Source organism: Pelobates fuscus, chromosome 4 (assembly GCF_036172605.1).
Source record: "Pelobates fuscus isolate aPelFus1 chromosome 4, aPelFus1.pri, whole genome shotgun sequence".
Lineage (NCBI taxonomy): Eukaryota > Metazoa > Chordata > Amphibia > Anura > Pelobatidae > Pelobates > Pelobates fuscus.
This window is the reverse complement of record NC_086320.1, coordinates 207,306,511-207,328,508: the sequence shown is the minus strand read 5'-3', so window position 1 is coordinate 207,328,508 and position 21,998 is coordinate 207,306,511. Positions and strand designations below refer to the sequence as shown.

Genomic DNA, 21,998 nt, shown 5'->3' with positions numbered 1-21,998 from the left:
CCTATTAGCTCAATGGACTGACCTGAAATGGAGTACTGGGATATTTTCCAGTGGACTGCAGCATCTGAATCTGACCAGACTTCTAGACTATAAAGAGAATGTACGGCAGGGTGAGATGAGACAGTGTCCATGACTTTCACATCACAAATGCTGGTTGTAATTGTGGAAATTGAGGCACAGGAAACACGTCTCTTGGGCATGCAGAGATGTTTGTAAAATCATGCTGTGCAAGAAGGTTGCAGAGATTTTTGATGTCACCCATAGCAACTGCAGCAGCCTCCATATGTCAAACGCAGATAATGCATGCACTGCATGATGTGGCTTATCTGTGCTGAGATCTATAAGCCTTGATCACCAGGCCAGGTCAATTGTTGCCAGTGTTGCCTGATTACAGTGCACACTTTATGGTTTTGTGAATGGTTATATGACTTTGGTTTGTGGGAAATGTAGTAGCTCCAGATTTGGGCTTTTTTACATTAGAACACTGACCGTTGTACTACAATTCTCAGAAGTCCTTGTGATATCTGCTTTTGGGATTAGCATGGACATTTATTTTTGCTTAAATATGTGCAAAGTGGCAATATCAACATTTAGCATTTGAAAATTCTAAACTTCTTCAAAAACAAACACGTACTAGGGAAAACTAAATGTATGTCTTCCTTATACAAAAACTCAGACAGGAGGGAAAGCTTGATAATGTTTTTTTCTCCTTTTTCTCCTCTCAGCAAATTTCACCCAATCCTACTTAGCTGCATACTATTAAATTAGCGATACCTCCTCCCTTTTATGTGTACTAGTGCAGTTGTAACATAAACATCCAGTATTTGCTTTTTAAACAAAGCTGTTGTCATGGTGGAGACATGTCAAAAATACATATATTTTCCATAAATAGGCCTAGCTTGTGTTAACTAAATAGGCTAATATTGCCGTTTTGTCTTTGATTGTTGCAGGTTTAGCTCAGTCCGGTGCCTGGGGTTGCTTTGATGAATTTAACCGCATTGAGCTGCCAGTCCTCTCGGTGGCTGCACAACAGATCTACATCGTCCTGCAGTGCAAGAAGAACAAAAAGACGCAGTTCATTTTCACTGATGGGGATGTGGTTGACATGGACAGAGACTTTGGAATATTTTTAACCATGGTAAGTCTGTTTTACTGAGGAAACAGTGAAATAATGCTATGGGTTTTGATCATAAAGGCTTGCTAGGAGTGACCTTTCTGGAGAGCTTTGGAAACAGCTAGACACAGATTTCTTCAGTTATTATTCCCTAGGGAACATAGTATTCCATATGGTTACTATAAGAATTTATATAGCACCAACATATTCTACATCACTTTAGAATTATAAGATAAATAAGGCCCGCTCAGCCTAACTTAACATTTATGAAGATTTGAGCTAGGCAAATAAATATATCGTTCGGTATCTTGCCCAAGGATTCTTACTGGTGAGGTGGCCAGCCAATATAATATTCCTTTGTCCTCAGTCTGTATATATAGGAAACACGACCTGTGACAACAATGTCACTGCTTGCTATATACCTCTGGTGCCATGTGTGTCTACATATATCATCTGATATCCATACAAGTCACAGAACTTACTCATACCTCCAAACATATTGACTCCGGAACTCGGGACGGGGTGAGTGGTGGCCCAAGGGAAAGTTCCTTGGTGCCACCAGGGAACTCAAATGGGGCGGCAGGACAGGACCACATTTGGGAGGCATGGTTTACTAGAGGTATAATAGTAATCATTTTACTGATATCATTGGGTGTCCTGGTACTTGTCTCCTCATGCTCTGCAGGGTATTACTATACCCTACACATAATTATACAATACACATGTGACTTGGCCTTAGTTCAAAAGAGAAGAGATAGAACTATATGAAGCTATTCTCTTGTGTTGAGTCTCAACAGTGTAAAAATCTATGTTGGGGCCATCTCTATATCATTTTCATGAAAAAAGTGTGTTTCAAATTTCATGTTACAGGATTATTTGTAGCGGTCTCCTACTGGACACTGAGGTGAAGGAGCGTGGGGTATGGCACCTCATTTACATTCTTATCAAGGCTAAACATGCTATTTTAGATGCAAAGTGATACATTTTGAAAGTCAGGGGTTGGGCCTGACTGCCAGTCGAGATAGTCACATGGTGGCAGAGCTTCTCAGGTTTTATGAGACTTAAAGCCTGACAACCAAACTCTACAAATATTCTTGGCTGCTCACAATCCTTATTTCATCTGGTACAAACTATACCATTATTTTGGACTGACTTTTTGTTTAACAGTTGGGTGTTATCCACAACGGATTTCTCTGAGGTATACTGGATGACTTGAGGCGGGGGAGGTGGACAATTTGCTTCTGCATTTGCCTGTGCTCTGTCCCCCTTTGGGCTGGGATCACCCTAAACACTACACTGACCAATATGAGCAAACCACGAGGATAGTTATGGTATGGTTGCCTCTCTTATTGCTACCCTTCATGGTACATTTATGGCAGTCCCAAGATGGCTGATGTTCCTGTCCATGCTGAGTGGGACTTACTAAAGGGATTTGACTGACTATGTAGGTCCTTCTGGCAGAGCTTGGCTCCACAGCAGAGACTGGAGTATCTGCACATAGGACGACAATAGACAATCTCAACGTAAATTGCACTGCAACCCCTCACATTGCTACGTCCTAACTTACCGAGTTAAATGCTAGGGAAGGCTCCAGGGCCCACATCACTTTCTAACAATGGGCGCAATAGCACTGGATGGGGCAGGCCAACTTTCTGCAGGCACCCAAGGTCATTTAACCCTTGTTTAGCTTCCACCCCAGGAGAGTTCAGAGGAAACAGCGCAAATGCCGCACAACTACTAAAAGCAGACGCAGCTCAGGATCTGGGAGAATTAGATAGGCCTGGAATGCCCAGAATGGGGAGCATGGTATTTATGCCTGCAGGCAGACCTGGGGTCTGGTTAGCCCTTCCTGTGGCCATTTAATGAATTAATGGAATTAATGAGCCAAGTGATAATGGGTCTCCACCGACTCTCTACGTTCATCTCCAGGGCCTCACCTCTTCTGTGGAACTCCCTTCCCTATTTGATTGTATGATATCTTGGTTAGTGTACTACTACTCTGTTAGCTACTATATTTGAGCTCTGTATAGCCTTATTCATTTCATGCTAATTCTAGTCCAGCAATTAGTTAATTGATAACCCTTAATATTCTTTAAAACAGGAGATGTCATTATCACCCAGAATTATCTGTGTAATGTATAATGCATCCTTCATACCATATATGCAGATAACTGCTATTATAATCTATGCATGTAATACGCTTTCATCCCATCTAAAAATTAATTACAAAAAAATAAATAAATGAGACATTCTATTGCTTTCCGTGGCGATTGCTTCCTAATTTAGTACTTCCCCGAAAGAGCACGTGTTTTTGCCTTGAATAATCTCCTTTTAAATGTTTACAAACACAAAGTAACTTCAGATTGGGAAACTTGCCATAAAATACATTTGTCTAAATTTATGCGCAAAAAGAAAACACATAACCGTAACAAATTAGCTAAATAGCACTGTAACCTCTACATACACCAAAATTATGACTTCCTGATATTAATTTTTCAAATAGCTCAATAAAAGCAGGTTATATATGTAAATAATGGGGTTTTCTTACATCAATCACATTAGAAGGTCTGAGAGGCAAGCTTTGCTGAGGGCTCTGAATAATCTAAAACTATCTAATAGGGCATTTCAGAGAACACAAGAAGAGACTTTTTAATTATATTTAGGAGATTATTCGTTAAACAGTGAATTGTGGCCTAAATTTTGCAGTTTTCGTAATTGTGTTGTTCATTCACCACAATTCGACATTTCATCTATAAACTTTTTTAAAACTTGTTTTAAAAATCAATACAAAAATGCTTTGGAATTGCAATAGTTTATTCTAATATTCCAGCAAGGTTGAATTCAAAATAAGAAGGAAAACTTTAAAGAAATGTACAGTAAATGAGCCAAGGAAACCTTCAAACTACACAGGGAGTCACATTTAGTGGAACTTTGTAGCGTTATAATTGGACAAGGCCAATGAGAGACCTGGACTGCCACAATATTATATTATAATCCCATAACAAGAAGGAGTCTGTATAGATATAGATAGATATATAATTAAAAAGAAATAGTTGTTTCTCGGTTGTTTTCATTATTAATTAACAAAAATCATCAGAGGATCTATTGCAAAACACATTGAACAAAAATATGTTATTCCAAAATTTGGATAAAGCAGAGGGAGGGTATTTACTATAATTTAAGTTAAAATTCTGTGTTATTGGGTTCACTATTGAGGGCACCCTATGATATTGGGTTTTGCTGTGGTCCTCAGGCTTGGCAATCCTTTGATTAAAGCATTTAATTGTTAATTAATTTAGTTCATATGCCAGCTGTTCTCTTTTACTTATCACATTTTCATGTGCCATATGTATACTCTCTCCTTGTTGCCTACAGAATCCAGGTTATGCAGGACGTCAAGAACTTCCTGAGAATCTGAAAGTCCAGTTCCGAACAGTGGCCATGATGGTACCAGATCGTGCCATCATCATGAGAGTTAAGCTGGCTAGTGCTGGTTTTAGGGACAACCAGATCCTCAGCCGCAAGTTTTATACGCTCTATAAACTGTGTGAGGAACAGTTATCCAAACAGGTAAGTGGGGACAGCCTAGAATGGAATTTTCAGACTTATGTTTCTTAGGACTGGTTTATCAGAATTAAAATAGACATGTGCTTAAGGGAACCTAGAAACAAGGAGAGTCAAAAGGCCAGATACAAGACTTGGATATAAGCATTAAAAAGTATCAAAGCATATATAATTCTTATCATCTGCCTGCAATGTGAAAAATAATGATACAAGGGATTGTGTGTAGCATCAAGTCACCCATCCAAAATAGCTTTTCGAATGGTCAGAAACCAGTACCTTCTTCTATACAATACTAAAAAAAAATGCAGCCATGAGTAAAATGTTAGGAGCTCTTAGGACCATGACCACCTCTCTTTAACCTTCTTCAGATTTTATCATGTGATGAATTTGTCAGTTAAAAATCCTTTTCACGTAGCAAAGATTGCGGTTAAAACGTTCAACCTGGCTTCTTGAAAGACCTTTGTGAGATGACTGAAATGTGGTCAAAAATAACCACATATAAATAAACATAATTGTATCAAATCAGGGAAAAGTAAAATATAACATGGGTTACAAGTGCATTTGAACTCTTTTTCTCTCCCTGGACCATTACTGTAGACGGTGACATAGAACACATCATGGTTTTTTATAAGTACTATATGCATATTTTAATTAGGATCGCTCTGATTTGATTTATTACAATTATCACCATCCTGAAGTCTTGGATAATGCAGCGATAGAGTATTCGCTCTATTAGCCAGTATTTACAGTACTGATGGAGCAAGGGAAACCAGTATGGACTTTCCTGGTTCATAGGAAATCCTGATGACTTTCTCCTATTTTTACTTCACCTATTTCTTCTACTTGCTATCTTCTGGTCCTCTCTCTCTCTATTGTTTTGCAGACTTCTTACAATGTATATTTATTTATCTGCAACCTGGTTAATGCATTGGATTGGTGACCGGTTTTACTGTGTTTATGGTGTTTTGTTTTTTCTTGAATATTTTTCCTGTGATATGTATATAAGCCTTGAATGGGAATATAAACAAAAGTCAACGGTTAATTGGCAGAAATTTTAAGTGAATTCCAAATGTAAGTCCAAAGTAGCCAAACTGACAAGAGAATTAACTTTGAGAATTTTTCTAATTCACCTATTTTGAAGTTCACTTTGAACTCCTGGCAATTCTCACTTTAGTAAATAACGTTGTATCTTCCATATATCTGAAAGATACAAGTGCATTGCTCTTACAACCACAAATATAAATGTGCTCACTTGTTAGATCTGTATTTGGTTGTCACAAACTAAAAAAACGTGATGATAAAGGGAAATCTGTTAACAGATTTTTGTGTTTTAATTATTTAAAAATTGTGTGTTTGTGTAGCTGTGTAATTGAATACATGATGACCAGCAGATAAAATTATTGTCTGTTTGCTATAACATAACAATTTATCTTTTTAGGTTCATTATGACTTTGGGTTAAGAAATATTCTGTCAGTCCTCCGTACTCTGGGGGCAGTAAAGAGATCGAATCCAAATGAACCAGAGAAGACTGTGGTCATGAGAGTCCTTCGTGATATGAATTTATCTAAGCTGGTGAGTAACAGTAGCTTCTGCAGTAGATACTTGTAATGATTTGCTCACCGTTGCAATTTATAGAAAGGCACTGATCAACAGAAATAATTTAAAATACATTTGCTGTGCAATGCATAATACATTGTGTCTTTTACCACACGTATGACGGCAATATATTCAGTATATATAGTACTAAGCCTTCCAAATTCACTCCAAACAGAACTGGAATTCAAATCACAATCATAAAATCCAAATCCACGACCATAAAATCCACATATTGGCATTCACTAATGATAGCTCAGAATTTGTTCTAAAGAGGGACACATAATGTAAAGAGAAAACTTCATTGTGAGCTTATATCTGATTTTTTATGTATATTATTTTTTTGAAATGTCAATTGTGTGTTATTTAATTCAAAATAAAAATAAAAATATATTTTATCAATTCTTTCACCCACAAAATTCAGACTATTTAATAAACAATAAACATTTTAATGATGGACTTTCTATACTTGTTAATATATATCATTGACCAAGTACTCGACAAGTCATCTCTGCATTTTCAAATGTCAGATATACGTCTCTAAATGTTCCATTTTATGGAAGCTTATTTTAAAGTAATACTTTCTCTTTTTTGTAATTCTTCTATCACAGGTAGATGAAGACGAACCTCTGTTTATGAGTTTAATTAATGACCTGTTCCCAGGAATTACCCTTGATAAAGCTGGCTACCCAGAACTAGAAGCTGCTATTCAGAAGCAGACCGAAGAAGCTGGCCTTATCCATCACCCACCCTGGATTCTTAAACTCATTCAGTTGTATGAGACCCAACGAGTCAGACATGGTGAGTGTTGCATCCACACTGTATGGGGAAATACACACAACCCTAAATTAGCAACAACAGAAACATATTCCAACATTTTTATGGAACTATCCAAATATTTCTAATTGATTTTTTTTTATTGAATAGTATCCTGTGTTTTTTATTTTTTATTTTAAGAAATATCGACCTATATGGCAATGTGGCATTTATTTACAGCTTACAAGAGCCTTATTGATGTCCTTTAAATTGGGATGACTTTAAAGGAACACTTCAAGCACCATAATAAATACAGCTTGCTGTAATGGATAAGGTGCCAGTGGTCACCCTCGTACTGCTCTATTGTAAGAGTCAAACCATTTTCAAATGGTTTGGCTTCTTACTTGGGATCTGCTGGGCAGCCGTTACACTCCTCCACTACCAAAGCCAGAGAGTCGTAAGTTCCAACGGAGGAACTTTCGTTAGTTCTACTGAGCTAAGCTCTGCAATGCAGGGTTTGGCTTACCATCTGAGAGTTTCACCTGATCAGTAGGGATTCTCTGAGAACATCATCTGATTGCTCACAGCCATCTAACTAAACATAATACAGGGCTTAGTTCATGACAGGTAAAGGAAGTTCATGCTTTGGAACTTTCTGCTTTCTGGCATTAGCGCACAGCGGACTCCAAATATGAAGTCAAGTGCAAGTTCAAAATGGTTTGACTACGGGGCAGAGCCAACATCAGAGCTGAGCAGACGTCCTAACTCGAGCTCTAGGCCTCATGCGAGGAAAACTGTGACTTAGGAGCAAAAAAGGGCTACTGCTAAACCCAACAACCCTATGCAGGAGAAGGCTATGGTCCGAAAAAACAAAAAAAAACAGATCTGACAAGGCCCCCTAAGCCGAGATAAAAGGGAGCTGTTACTACGCTTGCAGGCCCCTATATGGGACAAAATGGCGCTGCAGGATGAGGGGCCTTCCTACTTCTCGGACGACTAGACATTCAAAGCGGGAATGGGGGCAATGAGTGCTCCAATTGTTAGACCTAAGCTCCAGCAAGCCACCACTGGAGATCCGGTAACAGCCACCCAGTTAAAAACCATGCTAGCCGAACTACGGAGGAACATAGTGGCGGACATGGCAGGCATTAAAGACACTATAGAAGGCGTCACATCCAGGATCAACCTGCTAGAGGCCTCATCGAGCTCCCAAGGTTAAAGAATTGACTCCATGGAGAGTAAAATGGCTGAAATCCAGCAACAACAAAAAGCCACCAACAAGAGGGTCAACGAAAGCGCTATAACCTTAAAATCCATGGCATACCGGACACTGCAGGCCTAACAGACTTACCTCATTTCGTCAGGCGCATGATAGGTGCCTTGCTGCCACCCAAACAGGCCAAGGCAGTACGGCTAGATAGCATGTTCAGGCTACCGAAGCCAGCCACAGCACCGGACTCTGCTCACACGGATCTGATAATCCGCTTCCAGTCCATGCAGGATAAAACTCTCCTAATGGCAGCTGCCCGAGAGAAGGCTCCTTTGCACTTCGAAGGAGCTGCACTGACCATGTTCCCAGACCTCACTAGAGGCATCATTGAGTGGTGCAGGGTCTTGCAGCTGCTACTACCTCTGCTCCGAGGCAAGGGCATCCAGTATTGGTGGCAGACCCCGAGAATGCTCCTCTTTCAACATCAGCGCACAACACATCAAGCCTGTGGCTTCTCCGAGCTGGAGACTCTCCTACGCAACTTGTGACTTGCGGACTCTTCTCAGGTGATGGAATCGAGTCTGTCCTGGCTAGATCCCTCTGCGGTACCAGAGTTTGTTCCTAGATCATCCAGACGACAACTTCCCCACGGGAAAAGACTTGAACAGATACGAGTCACCCAGGACTTACCTGTCAAACCAGGGGATACATAACCCTCAGTCCGCAGTTTCCCTACTAGCAGCTATCCATAGCATCACAGTTATAACATGTTAATGCTTTGTTTTTGATTCTAGTTATCGGTTTTCTTTATATATGATTTATTGGCTCACATTCTACACTGATATTGGTAGTCAGCCTTTCATTCACCGCCCTAGACACTTAAATAGGGCATCCATACTTATGCTGTCTTTTTACAGACCCCCCCCCCCCCTCACCCGGCACTCACTGATGTACCTTCCACTCTTGCAGACAAGACTAGGAGAGAGGAATTTCCATCCAGGGGAGTAACATCCACCACTAGGTTCAATCGTTAGGAACTCTCAATCCTCCTAGGGTGGAGACTTTATTACAGCCCTCGCGTACAGTTCCTTAAGCTACAACATAACTATATATAAACATTTTCCACATGCTCAATAATTATTGCTGATGACAAGTGAGACCCTGTGCATGCACGTATGACAATTCTGATATGTGTCACTGTATTTCTCTCTGTGGAATGAAAAATAAAGAATTTTAAAAAGTGGAGCACCAGGGTACACTTGGCACCATAGCCACTATGGTTATGGCACTTGGATTGTTCCATTAAATAGAGTTTTGACCTGAGTAACTGTATAGAATTTTACATAACAATTATCTTACATATATAACTACATATGCAACTACATCTAAAACAGAGAAATCTGTATTTTATTTTTTAATGTAGCAGCAGTCAATTTGATTATGTAAACACATCTAACCAGAAAGGATACATTTCTCACTAAGGTCACTGGTGCTTATTGTATTGACCTTGTAAGGATGAAAGGCTAAATTTGGCTTGCCAGGTATCAAAACTACAACCGTGATATACTGCAGCTAGCCTTTGAGCTATGTCACTTGCTTATATCCATCAAGGCTTTTATACTATCGGAGATAAATTTTATATAATTCCTCGGGGTCGTTTTACTAGCCAGTAATTTAATTGGACACTTTCATGAATCAGCCATTTGATATATCCATAGGTACATTTACATGATGTCTTTGGAGTATATATTGCACGGAAATCTGTTTTACAGCTTTTAGAAAAAGACTAAATATAGTGAAACTAGTTTCTAGCTTGCTGTTACTTGTCCCAGATGCAGAGATCATTTGCGGTGTGAAATGTTACATGATAATCTGTTTCCAAGATAAATGCTCTGGTCGACTAATTAGACCTTGCTAATTATATAATAGAAACATTGATCATGTAAATAGGCTTAGCCCTTTGTTTCTGGGTCACTGTTTTATGACTCGCTTTAACAGACTATCTGTCTTGAGCAAATAGTTGTTGTCAGGTAACACCCTCAGCTTTCATTATTTCACATTTTTCTCACCCAACAGAACATCAGGCCCTTGTGCTTCTAATTATTTCTAGTGCATTTGCTCATTGAGCAAGGCTGTGCGCTTTGTAAATCAGATATATTACTAACATGCTCCATTACTTTTTGGACAAGCACTGCAAACAGAAATAGTTTCTTAACAATCAAGTGGGGTTGCAAGTCTCTGATCTTTAATCTAAATGAATTAATACTATAGAAACCATTGTATTTACATTACATTATTTTTTTTGTTTAAAGTATATGTTGAATGAGGAAATTATGTTATTTTTGTATTCTCACGCTGTTTTTAGTTCTCACTTTAATTTTACTCTGTTGCTAAGATGAGGACAGCTTCTAGTTTAATTATATTCATCTGTATTTCTACTATTGGAGAAATCTGTGTATAGACCGATTCATTTCATTATTTGCTATAACCCATTACTTGCAAAGAAAAAATTAGAGCCTTAATATTTACAAAGAACTTACTTTTTAATTCTAGCAATACGATTAATAAAAATATAAAATACATATATTTATTTTATTACATGCACTTGTAATCCATAGTTTTTTTAGGGACACTAAGCTTTCCTGTCTGTGATACCCCGTTAGCCTGCTTGGTAGCTCTGATTAGCTTCATTGAGACTTAAAAAATAAGTCTCTGGCTAAAGCCTTTGAATTGTATTAGTTTATTTTGTTGCTTAGGGCAATGCAACATACTTTCACTGAGAGCCTTGGATGATGACAGCCAGTTAATCCAATTTTATCGACTTAAATGTCTCAGATTCATTATGGTAGTTATAATTTGAGATAATTAAGTGGGGACAACAGAAAAAAAGTCCCCAAAAAAATTCAACACGAGGGCATCATTCAGTACACTTGGAAAGACAGGGTTCGGTGGTCAGAAGATGTGCAATGTTATTTAATGTATGATATATAATATCTGGTTAATGTATAGAGTTCTGCATTCCCAATATCTTGACTTGGCTACACATTGGCACAAGTTTCCTATGCATTTTTCCACTTTCAAATAATAATTCACTTGGTATATGCCTTTCAAGGAATGATGACACTAGGACCCAGTGGTGCAGGGAAGACCAAGTGTATTAACATCCTTATGAAAGCCATGACAGATTGTGGGGCTCCTCACAAGGAAATGAGAATGAATCCCAAAGCAATCACAGCTTCACAAATGTTTGGAACTCTTGATGTGGCCACAAATGACTGGACAGATGGGATCTTTTCAACTCTTTGGAGAAAAACATTAAAAGCAAAGAAGGTGAGTTTTATAAACAATTATAAAAATGATTAGTTTGTGTATGTGCCATGTATTGCGTGCATAGCATACGTTTTGTTGCATCATCCTTAATTCATGTATGCATACAATTTAATTAATTACTTTCTTGCCTATTTATTTCATCCAGGGGGAACACATATGGATTGTATTGGATGGACCTGTTGATGCTATCTGGATTGAGAATCTCAATTCTGTTTTAGATGACAACAAAACCCTAACTTTGGCTAATGGTGACCGTATCCCAATGGCACCAAACTGCAAAATTGTATTTGAACCTCACAACATTGATAATGCTTCCCCAGCAACAGTATCCCGAAACGGCATGGTCTTCATGAGCTCCTCAGTGCTGGACTGGAGACCAATATTAAAGGCTTGGCTCCAAACCCTTCCAGCAGTGCAGCATGAAACTTTATGGAATTGTTTTAACAGTGTCTATCAGGTAGAGATACTAGAACATGCAGCTTTTGTGTATTCATATTGGTGAATAGGATTCTTAGAGAAGCTAGAATTACATTGACCTGTGGTGGTGGTGGCGCTGGTGGTTGGGGTGGTGTGGAAGACAATTTCTGTTGATGACTTCATTATTCCCCTATACTGATTCTCCAAATTATCCTCTCTATGCTTCTGGTAATTTCCAAACTCTCCATATTTCTGTACTACTGGACCTCACTGTCTGTTACCTAATACCTTCCCAATGATCTTTTGGTTGTCTTACTGGTCCTCTATGCCTCATTTGTTTCTCAACGATTCCTTTTTGTCTGTGCCACCATATTTTCCTTCCAAGTCAGACCTTGTTCTTCTTAAGAGTCTTTTATTACTCTGGACTAATTACCTATTTAAATTCTAAGCTCTCCCTGGAATCTCACATTAAGTTGCATTATATTCTAATATAGTATTTCATTTCACCAATCTTGTGTCCCTCATTAGACACAAGCAAATATGCTGTTGCCAAAGGTATCTTTTAAAATGTTATTTTTTAAGTCTGCACTTTTTTTTTTATAAACACTATGTGCTATTGCAGTGAGTATGGTTCTAGTAGGCTTCGGACCATGTCTCCCATCAAACTGACTGACTCAGATGGATTACAAGGAGAAACCTTAGAGGTTAAAGGTTACAAGGATTACAAGGAGAAACCTTAAAGGTCATGACAAATACAAATGAATCTTAAATCACAGATAATCAGATTTCATCTATAGATTGGTCTAGCAAAATTGCTGCCAAATGTCTAGATATCTCTAAAACCAGAGATTAAAAAATAAGCTAATACTCCCAAATCACACATCTCCATAAGCTGTGATCAACCAATCCACTTTCAAATAAGAGCAAACAGAGATTCAGTTAGAGCTGGATCACTATTTATCCTCTCAAAGAGAGAGTAACGAGCGAAGAAGACATTTAAATTATGAAGGCACTGTTCCTTCTGCCAGGCCTGGAGTTTTCAGTTGAAAGGCTAGGCTAGGCAGCTACCTAAAATGTCTGTCTACTAGGGGTGCCTACCCTGGCACTACAAATGGGCATTTTCTTATATCCATTTAGTTTTCAGCATTTAGTTGCTCCTTACTCAAAGTTGTACATCGGGTGTTTTTGTTAGAGTAGAGGGGGCGGGGGGGAGGCAAACTTATTTTTGTAGTAAGCAGCTGTTTGATGGGCAATGCTAAATTAGAATAGTGGTGTCAGACACTTGATAGAGTTATGCAGGGCTTATGAGTCTTTATTAGCTTAATTTCTTATTTTAATGAATAAACATTTACTGAGCAATTTTGAGGCACATTGAACCTTGATGAAATATCTCAATATTTGGCCCACAGGCATGATTTGGTCAGGCTGACTCTTAAGCTCTTCATTACTGAGAACCTTTTGATGAAAGTATATTAGCATAACATTTATTTAAAGCAAGGGATGCATACCTAGCATACAAACATATCATAACAGCAATTTTGCGTATAGATTGGTTTGTAGACAAATGGAAACATTCAAATTATGTAAATTTGCCTAACTTTTTTTCACTTATTCATTCGTCCTTTACAAAAAAATTGGGAAAGTAAAATCTGTAGATAGTATCCAGTATCTTTTATCTTGCAATATTTCCCACATGGTCTGAAATATTATTATAAAAGCAAAAATGAAATTTTTCTCACATACAATATGTATAACAAAAATAAACAAAAACGGTCAATTTATAGGTAGTTTCAAGTTCCCTGAATGCATTACTGCAACTTACTGAAAATGACTGTATTCGTATATAATGCACACATACCGTAAGTACAGTTACATTATATATTTCTAAGTAAAGGTATTTAAGGGAACAGTATAACACTGTAGTGTCCCAGTCCATACACAGATTGGAGGGCCTTCCCAGCTGCAATAAAAGCAATAAAAGAATATTTGCTTACCTTTTCTTGACAAAACCGCAATGATTTACAGTGCAGGGTTAAAACTACAGGACCACTACACCAAAACCACTTTATTGAGATGTAGTGGTTTGGGTGCATTTAGTGGTCCTTTAAAACTGCTATAGCAATCTTAATCAATCTCAGGAATGCTAATGTAATGCTAACAGTGAAATGGTAGAGTCCATTGACTCCTCCCCCTTCCTGACTGTAGTAATGACATGGCCCATTGAAACTTCCCATGTTTGGAAGCAAGCAGTGAACTTACATTTTCAGTAAATATGCAGGCATTATATCAGTAACTTGTGGCTTCTGGCAGAGAAATATCTTCCTCTTAAAGGGACACTATAGTCTCCAAAACAACTTTAGCTTAAAGATGCAGTTTTGGTGTATAGGTCATGCCTCTGAAGTTTCACTGCTAAATTCTCTGCCACTTAGGAATTAAATCACTTTTGTTTCTGTTTGTGCAGCCCTAGCCTGTCCTGGCTGTGACTCACACAGTCTGCATGAAAAAAAAAAATGTTAATCACTATCAGTCTGATGTAACTTCCTTTAACCCCTTAAGGACCAAACTTCTGGAATAAAAGGGAATCATGACATGTCACACATGTCATGTGTCCTTAAGGGGTTAAAAGGTTTTTATCTCCTGCTCTGTAAATTGAACTTTAATCACACACAGGAGGCTCCTGCAGGGTATAGCAAGCTATTAACAGTGCAGAGGATAATACATGTTCAATTAAACAGAATTTGCAATGAAGGAAGTATAAACATTAGACTCTTTACAGGAAGTGTTTAGGAAGGCCGTGCAGTCACATGTACAGAGGTGTGACTAGGGTGCATAAACAAAGTGTTTTAACTCCTGCAGGGACATGATCTATACACCAAAACTGCTTCATTAAGCTGACATTATTTTTGTGACTATAGTTTCCCTTTAAATATACTTGATTGTTGTAGTGAAAGGGTTAAGGTGCTTTATAAGTGCACACAAAGAAACAGAAAGCATTCCACAACTGCAAAATATCTGTCCATGGTACTGAATATATGTTAAACCAGCTATGCAAGTTTACTATAATAAAGTGATGTATGATCTCTCTCAATATTCACACTCTAAATGTATTTTTTTCATATACATGTTGTTTTTTCTTTCTGCTTTATTTTCATTTCTCTGCCCTTCCCCCCTCTGATTAAATATTCATCTCATTGTTTATTATACCGTCTCCAGAAGTCTTCACCAGCATTATTTTCCTATTATAATCACATAACTATCATGAATCCTCTATTTATGATGGCAACAAATACGATTTTTTTCTTTTTTAAATATAGTAAAGTGTTTGCAAAAACGCAAGAACTAACCGTGCATGAGATAAACCCTTATGGATAGAGAGTAACCCTAATAAAACATAACTTTTAATATAATTGTATAAATATTAAAAAACCCGATCTCAGGTAAAAAGAATTAAATAGGTATCTATAATAGGGAGAAAAAAAAAATCCTACAAAAACAATAAAAAGGAAAAGTATAAACGTGTAATAAACAAATAATCTAAATAAAGTAATATAAAGTGAAAATAAGGAAAAAAAGCAAGAATCAGAGACTGTCTACTGTAACTCAGTGGGATATGTAGAGTGATTGCACTGAAAGTTGCAATGTGTAAAGAAAATGTAAGGGAATAAAATAACAAAAGTAACAATTAAGGTTAAATAATAAATTAACCGGAGGGGGAAAGCAAGATGAAACAACATTGCCAGTAGTATGGTAGAGCGGAGAGAGATCCTACAGAGTAGAAGTAGTAGTAAGTACAGACCGTCTCTACATTGCTCTGCCTTCGAGGGCACCCCTTAATAAACACTACTACCCCTCCCCTCACTGAGGAAAGACAGAAATGTCCTAACGAGAGCTGAAAAAACTATAGCTGTGAAACAATCACCCCGTGGATGGAGTTAAAAATAAATTAAACAACTGAAAATACGTACAAGTATATGGAATAAATCAAAATAAAAGGAAAATATAGTATGGGTGGTTTGTCTCTAATAGTATTAGTAGAAGTCGTCCCACATCTCATGACCAACACCATACACAAAACGTACCAACACGCTTTTCGCCGAAAAGGCTCTTCCAGGGGAACAGAGGCTTTAAAAATAGCGCCTCTATCATTGATTGGGTGCCCACTGACCAATCCGTAAATGGGTAAAGGCCTGTGGGTGGAGCTAACGGCAGGTTTTGTGTTAACCCTATGCATGCCTGATTGTTTCTTTACTGTGGAGGAAATATAAATTACATAGACTTAAAAGGCATGTTCTTAGATGCATTATACGTATTGACACCCTCTCCCTAGAAGGTTGCTTTTGTTTGGTTTCTAGTAAATTGGGCAGACTAGATGGGCCGAATGGTTCTTATCTGCCGTCACATTCTATGTTTCTATGTTTAATAACATTTTCAATTAACAAATTTAAATATTATAATTTAAGATTATTACTTTAATATGCAGAACTAAATATTTTTTAATAAGCAAAAACAGATGTGAAAAGGCACTCAAAGTAAAAAAAAAAAAAAAAAAATAGCTGCAAAAATAGTCCCTAAAACCGGTTATTTCCCTGAACAGTGTAATACTCTCATAAAAAAAACAAAAAAAACAGAAGGGTTGCACTTAAAAAATAGTGAAACTTAGCATCAGCGTGCAACTTCTGCAAACAATGAGGAAAATATGTAAAATGTAACTAAATACACCACATAGTGCAAATCAAATTGTAGAATCATTTACAAATAAACATTATCTATACAATGTACAATGCTGTAATAAAAAGCTATATATAGTCTGGGCTCTGCATTTTGTTAGTGGATAGAACTATCAAATTCTATTGGACCACCTCCCTATTACTATATTTTATTGCATTTTGCCAGTTTGTTGTTAATAGTAACATCTTTTCAATCAGTCCTATCTACACATATATGCAAATAGATGTTTGTTTTGTTACATTTGGATATTATTATATCATTCAGGATTGAGTAGATATATTCTTTTTCACATGGTAAATGTTTGAAGTTTCTTAAAGATATAGGTAAGTGGTTTAGAAATTGCATTTTTCATATTCATTGCTATACATTACAGTATTATACATTGTATAGCTATCCTCTATTTGTACATTATTAACCAATTTGATTTGCACTATATGATGTATTTTATTTTATTTTATTTTACATGTTTTCTTCATTGTTTAAAGACTTTGGGCATCAATAGGTATCACAGTTTTTTAAGCACATCCCTTTTTTCCTTAAAACATTACATTTTAAAAATATATCACATATACATCAAATTTTAATGCATATAAAAAAAATATTAAATAATTGTAAACATTTATACAAACATATTAAATCATTTGAAAATTTTTACCAAACATATTTAAACCTCTGCCTTTAACTGGGTTTATCCATCATGCCTTGTTTCTATTTGTGTACTCTCATCAGGTGTTTCATAGACAACAAAGTAGTACATGTTTAATCTAGAACCTTTTCATCATGTATTGAGAGGTGGGCTCAACTATCCTCTAATCCAGGGGTGCCCAATAGATAGATCCCCAAATGTTGTAGACTACAACTCCCATGATGCTTTGTATGCCTTTAGGATGCCTTCAGAATGACAAAGCATTATGGAAGCTGCAGTTTTAAAAAGCTGGGGATCTACCTCTTGGGTACTCCTGCTCTAATCAACATCTGGACAGAACTTTGCAGCCAAAAAGGAAAGGTACAAGTCCCTCAATTGTGTGTAAGAAGGGGATTGCAACGTTTAGTTATAACGCTTATTATATTCTCAAATACATATCAAGACTTTTTATATAATGATGTTGATCTAAAAGGCATTTTCAGCATGCTCATATCTGTTAGGTAAGTAGCATGTTCTATACAGTGTATAGATATATAGTTTCTGAGCCTGTTTTTTTCCTTTCTCTTTCACTATAGCAAGAGTAAACTCAATTCCTCTGTTATTAGATGGTGTCTACGTTTTGCAGAGTCTCCCTATTAAATTAATCCATACAACATAGATATAATGTCTTTTTAATTTCTGTGCATTTAGTGAATCCCAAGCATGCCGTTCATATACATTAAGATATTCATTATAATTACTGAATGTTTTTTTTTCTATCCTTAAGGATTTGATCAATTTTGTGTTTACGGCTGTGAATGCCAAGATGCCAATATTGGAGTGCATGTACATTAAGCAGGCCATTGACCTCCTCCAGGTAAACAATGAACATCAAGTGGCTCGCCTGCTTACTAAAGACTTTAAACGTTTGGTAATAACTACAGGGACATTTATTTCTAGGGTCTGTTGTCTGACAAGGAGGAGAAGCAACCCAGCCCAGAGCATGTGGCTCGCCTGTTCGTGTTTGCAGCCATGTGGTCAACAGGAGCCCTGCTAGAATTGGACGATCGTATGAAGATGGAAATATTTCTTCGCAATCATTCTGCCTCTCTCGAACTGCCGGCTGTGAATGGGGATGAGACGATTTTTGAATATGTCATTAGTGAACATGGAGAATGGGAACATTGGTCTAAAAGGGTGTGTATTTTTTATTAAATATTTTGAGATGTAAATTAGTGCTCCTATTTGTAAATTACTATCAACCTGCACTGCTGGTTTTAGGACCTCTACAGTGGGTTTGGGGTTTTGAGCTAATTCCAAAGCTCATGCTGATATTTTTTATTATCACTAGAATAAAATCTCCAATATTTTACATACTTTAATACATCTCATTGTTGTATCAGTATCTGTAATTGTTGATGCCAGTATAATGACATAATCCCTAATTTGTTTCTGCATTTCTCAAAACATTGGTAGTTTATCAGCCCAATGTCCTCCTCTTTCCCCTTGAAACTGAGAAATCGGAAAATGATCTGGTTAGGCCAGAGGGAACAGGGAATGGAAATAGGAACTACTGATCAGAGATTGGACAAACAAAAACTATATTGCTTCCCATTTCAGCTGAAAACTGTCACTATACCAGGATGAGCTGTTGTGCATATCAGGAAAGTTCATTGTACTGTATTTTCATAAGACAAAGCTTGACATCCTGATGTTTAATCAAGCATGCATGTGGAATGAAATGTTACTCATTCTGTGTACGCATGTACGCACACATATAGTCTAATCATGAATTTCAGCCTTACTGGGCATGTGGACTCTTTTCTCCGTACTATACTGTAGCACTAATTACACTTTTCACTTTCATGTCACATTAGTGATTAGTGTAATTTTTTTTTTGCAGTTTTGTACATTATTATTCTGGGTACTAGTTTTGTACAAGTGCCTCAATTTATTGTGAATTGACCTTCGTGATTCATTGTTAATTGTTGTTGCAACATGCACATGTGCATGGATTGTGCACACCCTCTTCATGTTATGTATTCATTTATTTGCACTATTTATACCTATCCACTATGACCTAAAAAGGTCTGCTAATCTGACAACATTTTCCTGGTTTGAGGTTTAAATATAGTAGAAACCCCAAATACACCAGATTACATTTGCACATAAAAAAAAATCTCTTTTATTTGTTTACAAAGTAGATAAACATGGATTATACAAGAAAAGTGCAGATAATAGTACAAGCGTGTAACTATTAATTAGTATACCACTTAATCACTAAACATGCAAACGTAAGTGCTCAAGATAGAAAACCAAAAACCCATAATAAAACAGGCATATTGACCAGAGAGCAGGAGACAATAAAAAAAAAAAAAAAAAAAAACAATGTTTTGGCGATACTGCCTTCCTCAGGGCAAATGTACAGATTTACCAATGTTTCGACCATTTAGGTCTTTGTCAATCATGTCAGTGGCTTGGCACTCACCATGGCAAGGTAGCAGAGTGTGCTCGTTTATATTGTGCTCAGAGGAATGCAATTGGTGGTCCTGGGCTACATGTGTTCATAGGAACCTATTTTTGCTTTGCAGGATTGTAAATTAAGGCTCATGCATGTAGAGTATAATTGTTATGGGAAGAAAGAGATAAGAATTTCATATAGAAAATAAAATATTGCCTTAACATGTTATACAAAACTATGATGGTGCATTATTTTTTTAAATTTTTTTTAAAACAGGTTCCTGAATATGTTTACCCGAAGGACTCTGTGCCGGAATATGCCTCAATTCTAGTCCCTAATGTAGACAACGTTCGGACAGACTTCCTAATGCATACTATTATGAAACAAGGGAAGGCAGTTTTACTCATTGGCGAGCAGGGAACTGCAAAAACAGTCATGATTAAGGTAAGGTAACAGCAAAATATTGGCTGGTTAGAGCAGAGGTAACATCACATCTTGGATAGCCCCTGGATAGCCAGGTTTAAATCTCGACCAGACCACTCCACCAGTAAGAGTCCTTGGGCAAGACACCTTACAATATATACATACGGGGGGGGGGGGGGGGGGGGGAGGCTGCACTCACCTGAACATGCATACATGGTGTGCTGCTGGGGGGCCAAATTGTACAACACACAAGATCCAGCGCACTCACCTATCCACTAAATATATATATATATATATATATATATATATATCCACCTATCCACATACCACAAATCCGCATAGGTTGTTAGTTTGCTTGAGCAGGGCCCTCTACATATCCTCTGATATATAGTATGATATTGCATAATATATCAGTTTCTAAGTAAATCTTTCTTTGAGAAATACACATGCAGGTTTTTTTTATCAACTCCACTGTGATGTTTGTCAGTCAAGGGTAGAATGACCTGTAATCAGTAACATACAGATATGATGAAGTGCCCTACGATCAGTAAATTGAAAGCATCTACAGTGTTTATTTACATTGTTGCTGCCCACAAATTTGCACCATATTCTGAAAGGGTAACTATGGGCAGTTAAAGAATGAACCGGCTGGTCCCATTATATATGCTACACACTAAGTACAGTTTCAGGGAGCCCCATCCCCGCTGTCACTATTAGCCATGTCATGTACCTTAATAATAACCCTATAATCTCAGCCACAGACCTCTGTCTGCAACCTGGCTCTCTCTTATTTGCTGGGAAGTAAAAGAGAGCCTTCCTTACTGTTTTTTTTTTCCTTGTGCAAACTATACGCAAAATTAGAGACACAATATAAGCAACCAAGAACCAAGTGTTCTGGGATGCTTGACTGACTGCCCTAGTGGACTGTCTTTGGTGCCACTGATTTGGTGAGCTCAGTGTTCTCTAAGCACCCTTTTGTGCTTAGACTGACTCTCAATACCTCAGCTTCAGTAATGTAGTGCCTTCTATTTATTCATTGTTGATACATAAAGGTATATAAAGTGCATACCTTATAGTGTAGTTTCATGATGTGTCTAAAGTTGTAATGGCGTTCATCCAGTGTAAATTCTAAAGTCCGTTTAGAAGACTCCCAAACTAGATGTAACATTAGGTATGGACACAGCAGATTTTAAATGCGTAGAGGCGTAGTAATCATTTTTATTCTTGAAACATGCTTTTGCCACTTTGAAAGATTTACAGATTGTTATGGAACATGTTTTACTTATTACGTAACTAACCAGCTGAGCAGCTTTTAGGTAAATAAACAATATTAAGAGCATTACAGGTTCTGTTATTTTAAAGGCGGTCTAACATTAACCCCTAAATGTGTGGCTCATTTAACATACTAAGTCATACTAAGGCATTGTTTTAAACTCCAGCATCGGTAACCTAAATCACAGGCCTTTATGGATTTTATTTCTTTGAATTTACAGCACAGATAAAAATATCCCTTCGTTACATAGCTGTATTTTCTAGGTGACTATTTGCACTACGGGGTATGGAATGCAAATACAATATCTTATTATTTTAGTATGGAAATACATTATTCTCCAAATACATTTTTGTCACATACTTAACATGAATAATTTAGCTCTTTATATCTGAAAGAACTGAACACATGAACCACTTTTGTTCTGATCTGTGACCTGTAAGGCACACACAGCGATTGCCACAAGATATGAGATATCTGGATTTAGTCTTATATCATTCAGGTCT

General features: G+C 37.2%; 1 protein-coding gene across 1 annotated transcript in view; it reads left to right on the top strand.

Moving 5' to 3' along the window:
- Window positions 1-21,998, top strand: part of LOC134608770 (dynein axonemal heavy chain 5-like) — a 315,738-nt gene that overhangs the window by 118,375 nt on the left and 175,365 nt on the right. Inside the window, exons 43-51 of the mRNA XM_063451865.1 lie at window positions 951-1,138; window positions 4,490-4,684; window positions 6,117-6,251; window positions 6,884-7,073; window positions 11,351-11,568; window positions 11,714-12,025; window positions 18,126-18,215; window positions 18,299-18,535; window positions 20,076-20,243. Coding sequence (XP_063307935.1) covers window positions 951-1,138; window positions 4,490-4,684; window positions 6,117-6,251; window positions 6,884-7,073; window positions 11,351-11,568; window positions 11,714-12,025; window positions 18,126-18,215; window positions 18,299-18,535; window positions 20,076-20,243 — 1,733 coding nt within the window. The remainder of the gene's footprint in view (window positions 1-950; window positions 1,139-4,489; window positions 4,685-6,116; window positions 6,252-6,883; window positions 7,074-11,350; window positions 11,569-11,713; window positions 12,026-18,125; window positions 18,216-18,298; window positions 18,536-20,075; window positions 20,244-21,998) is intronic.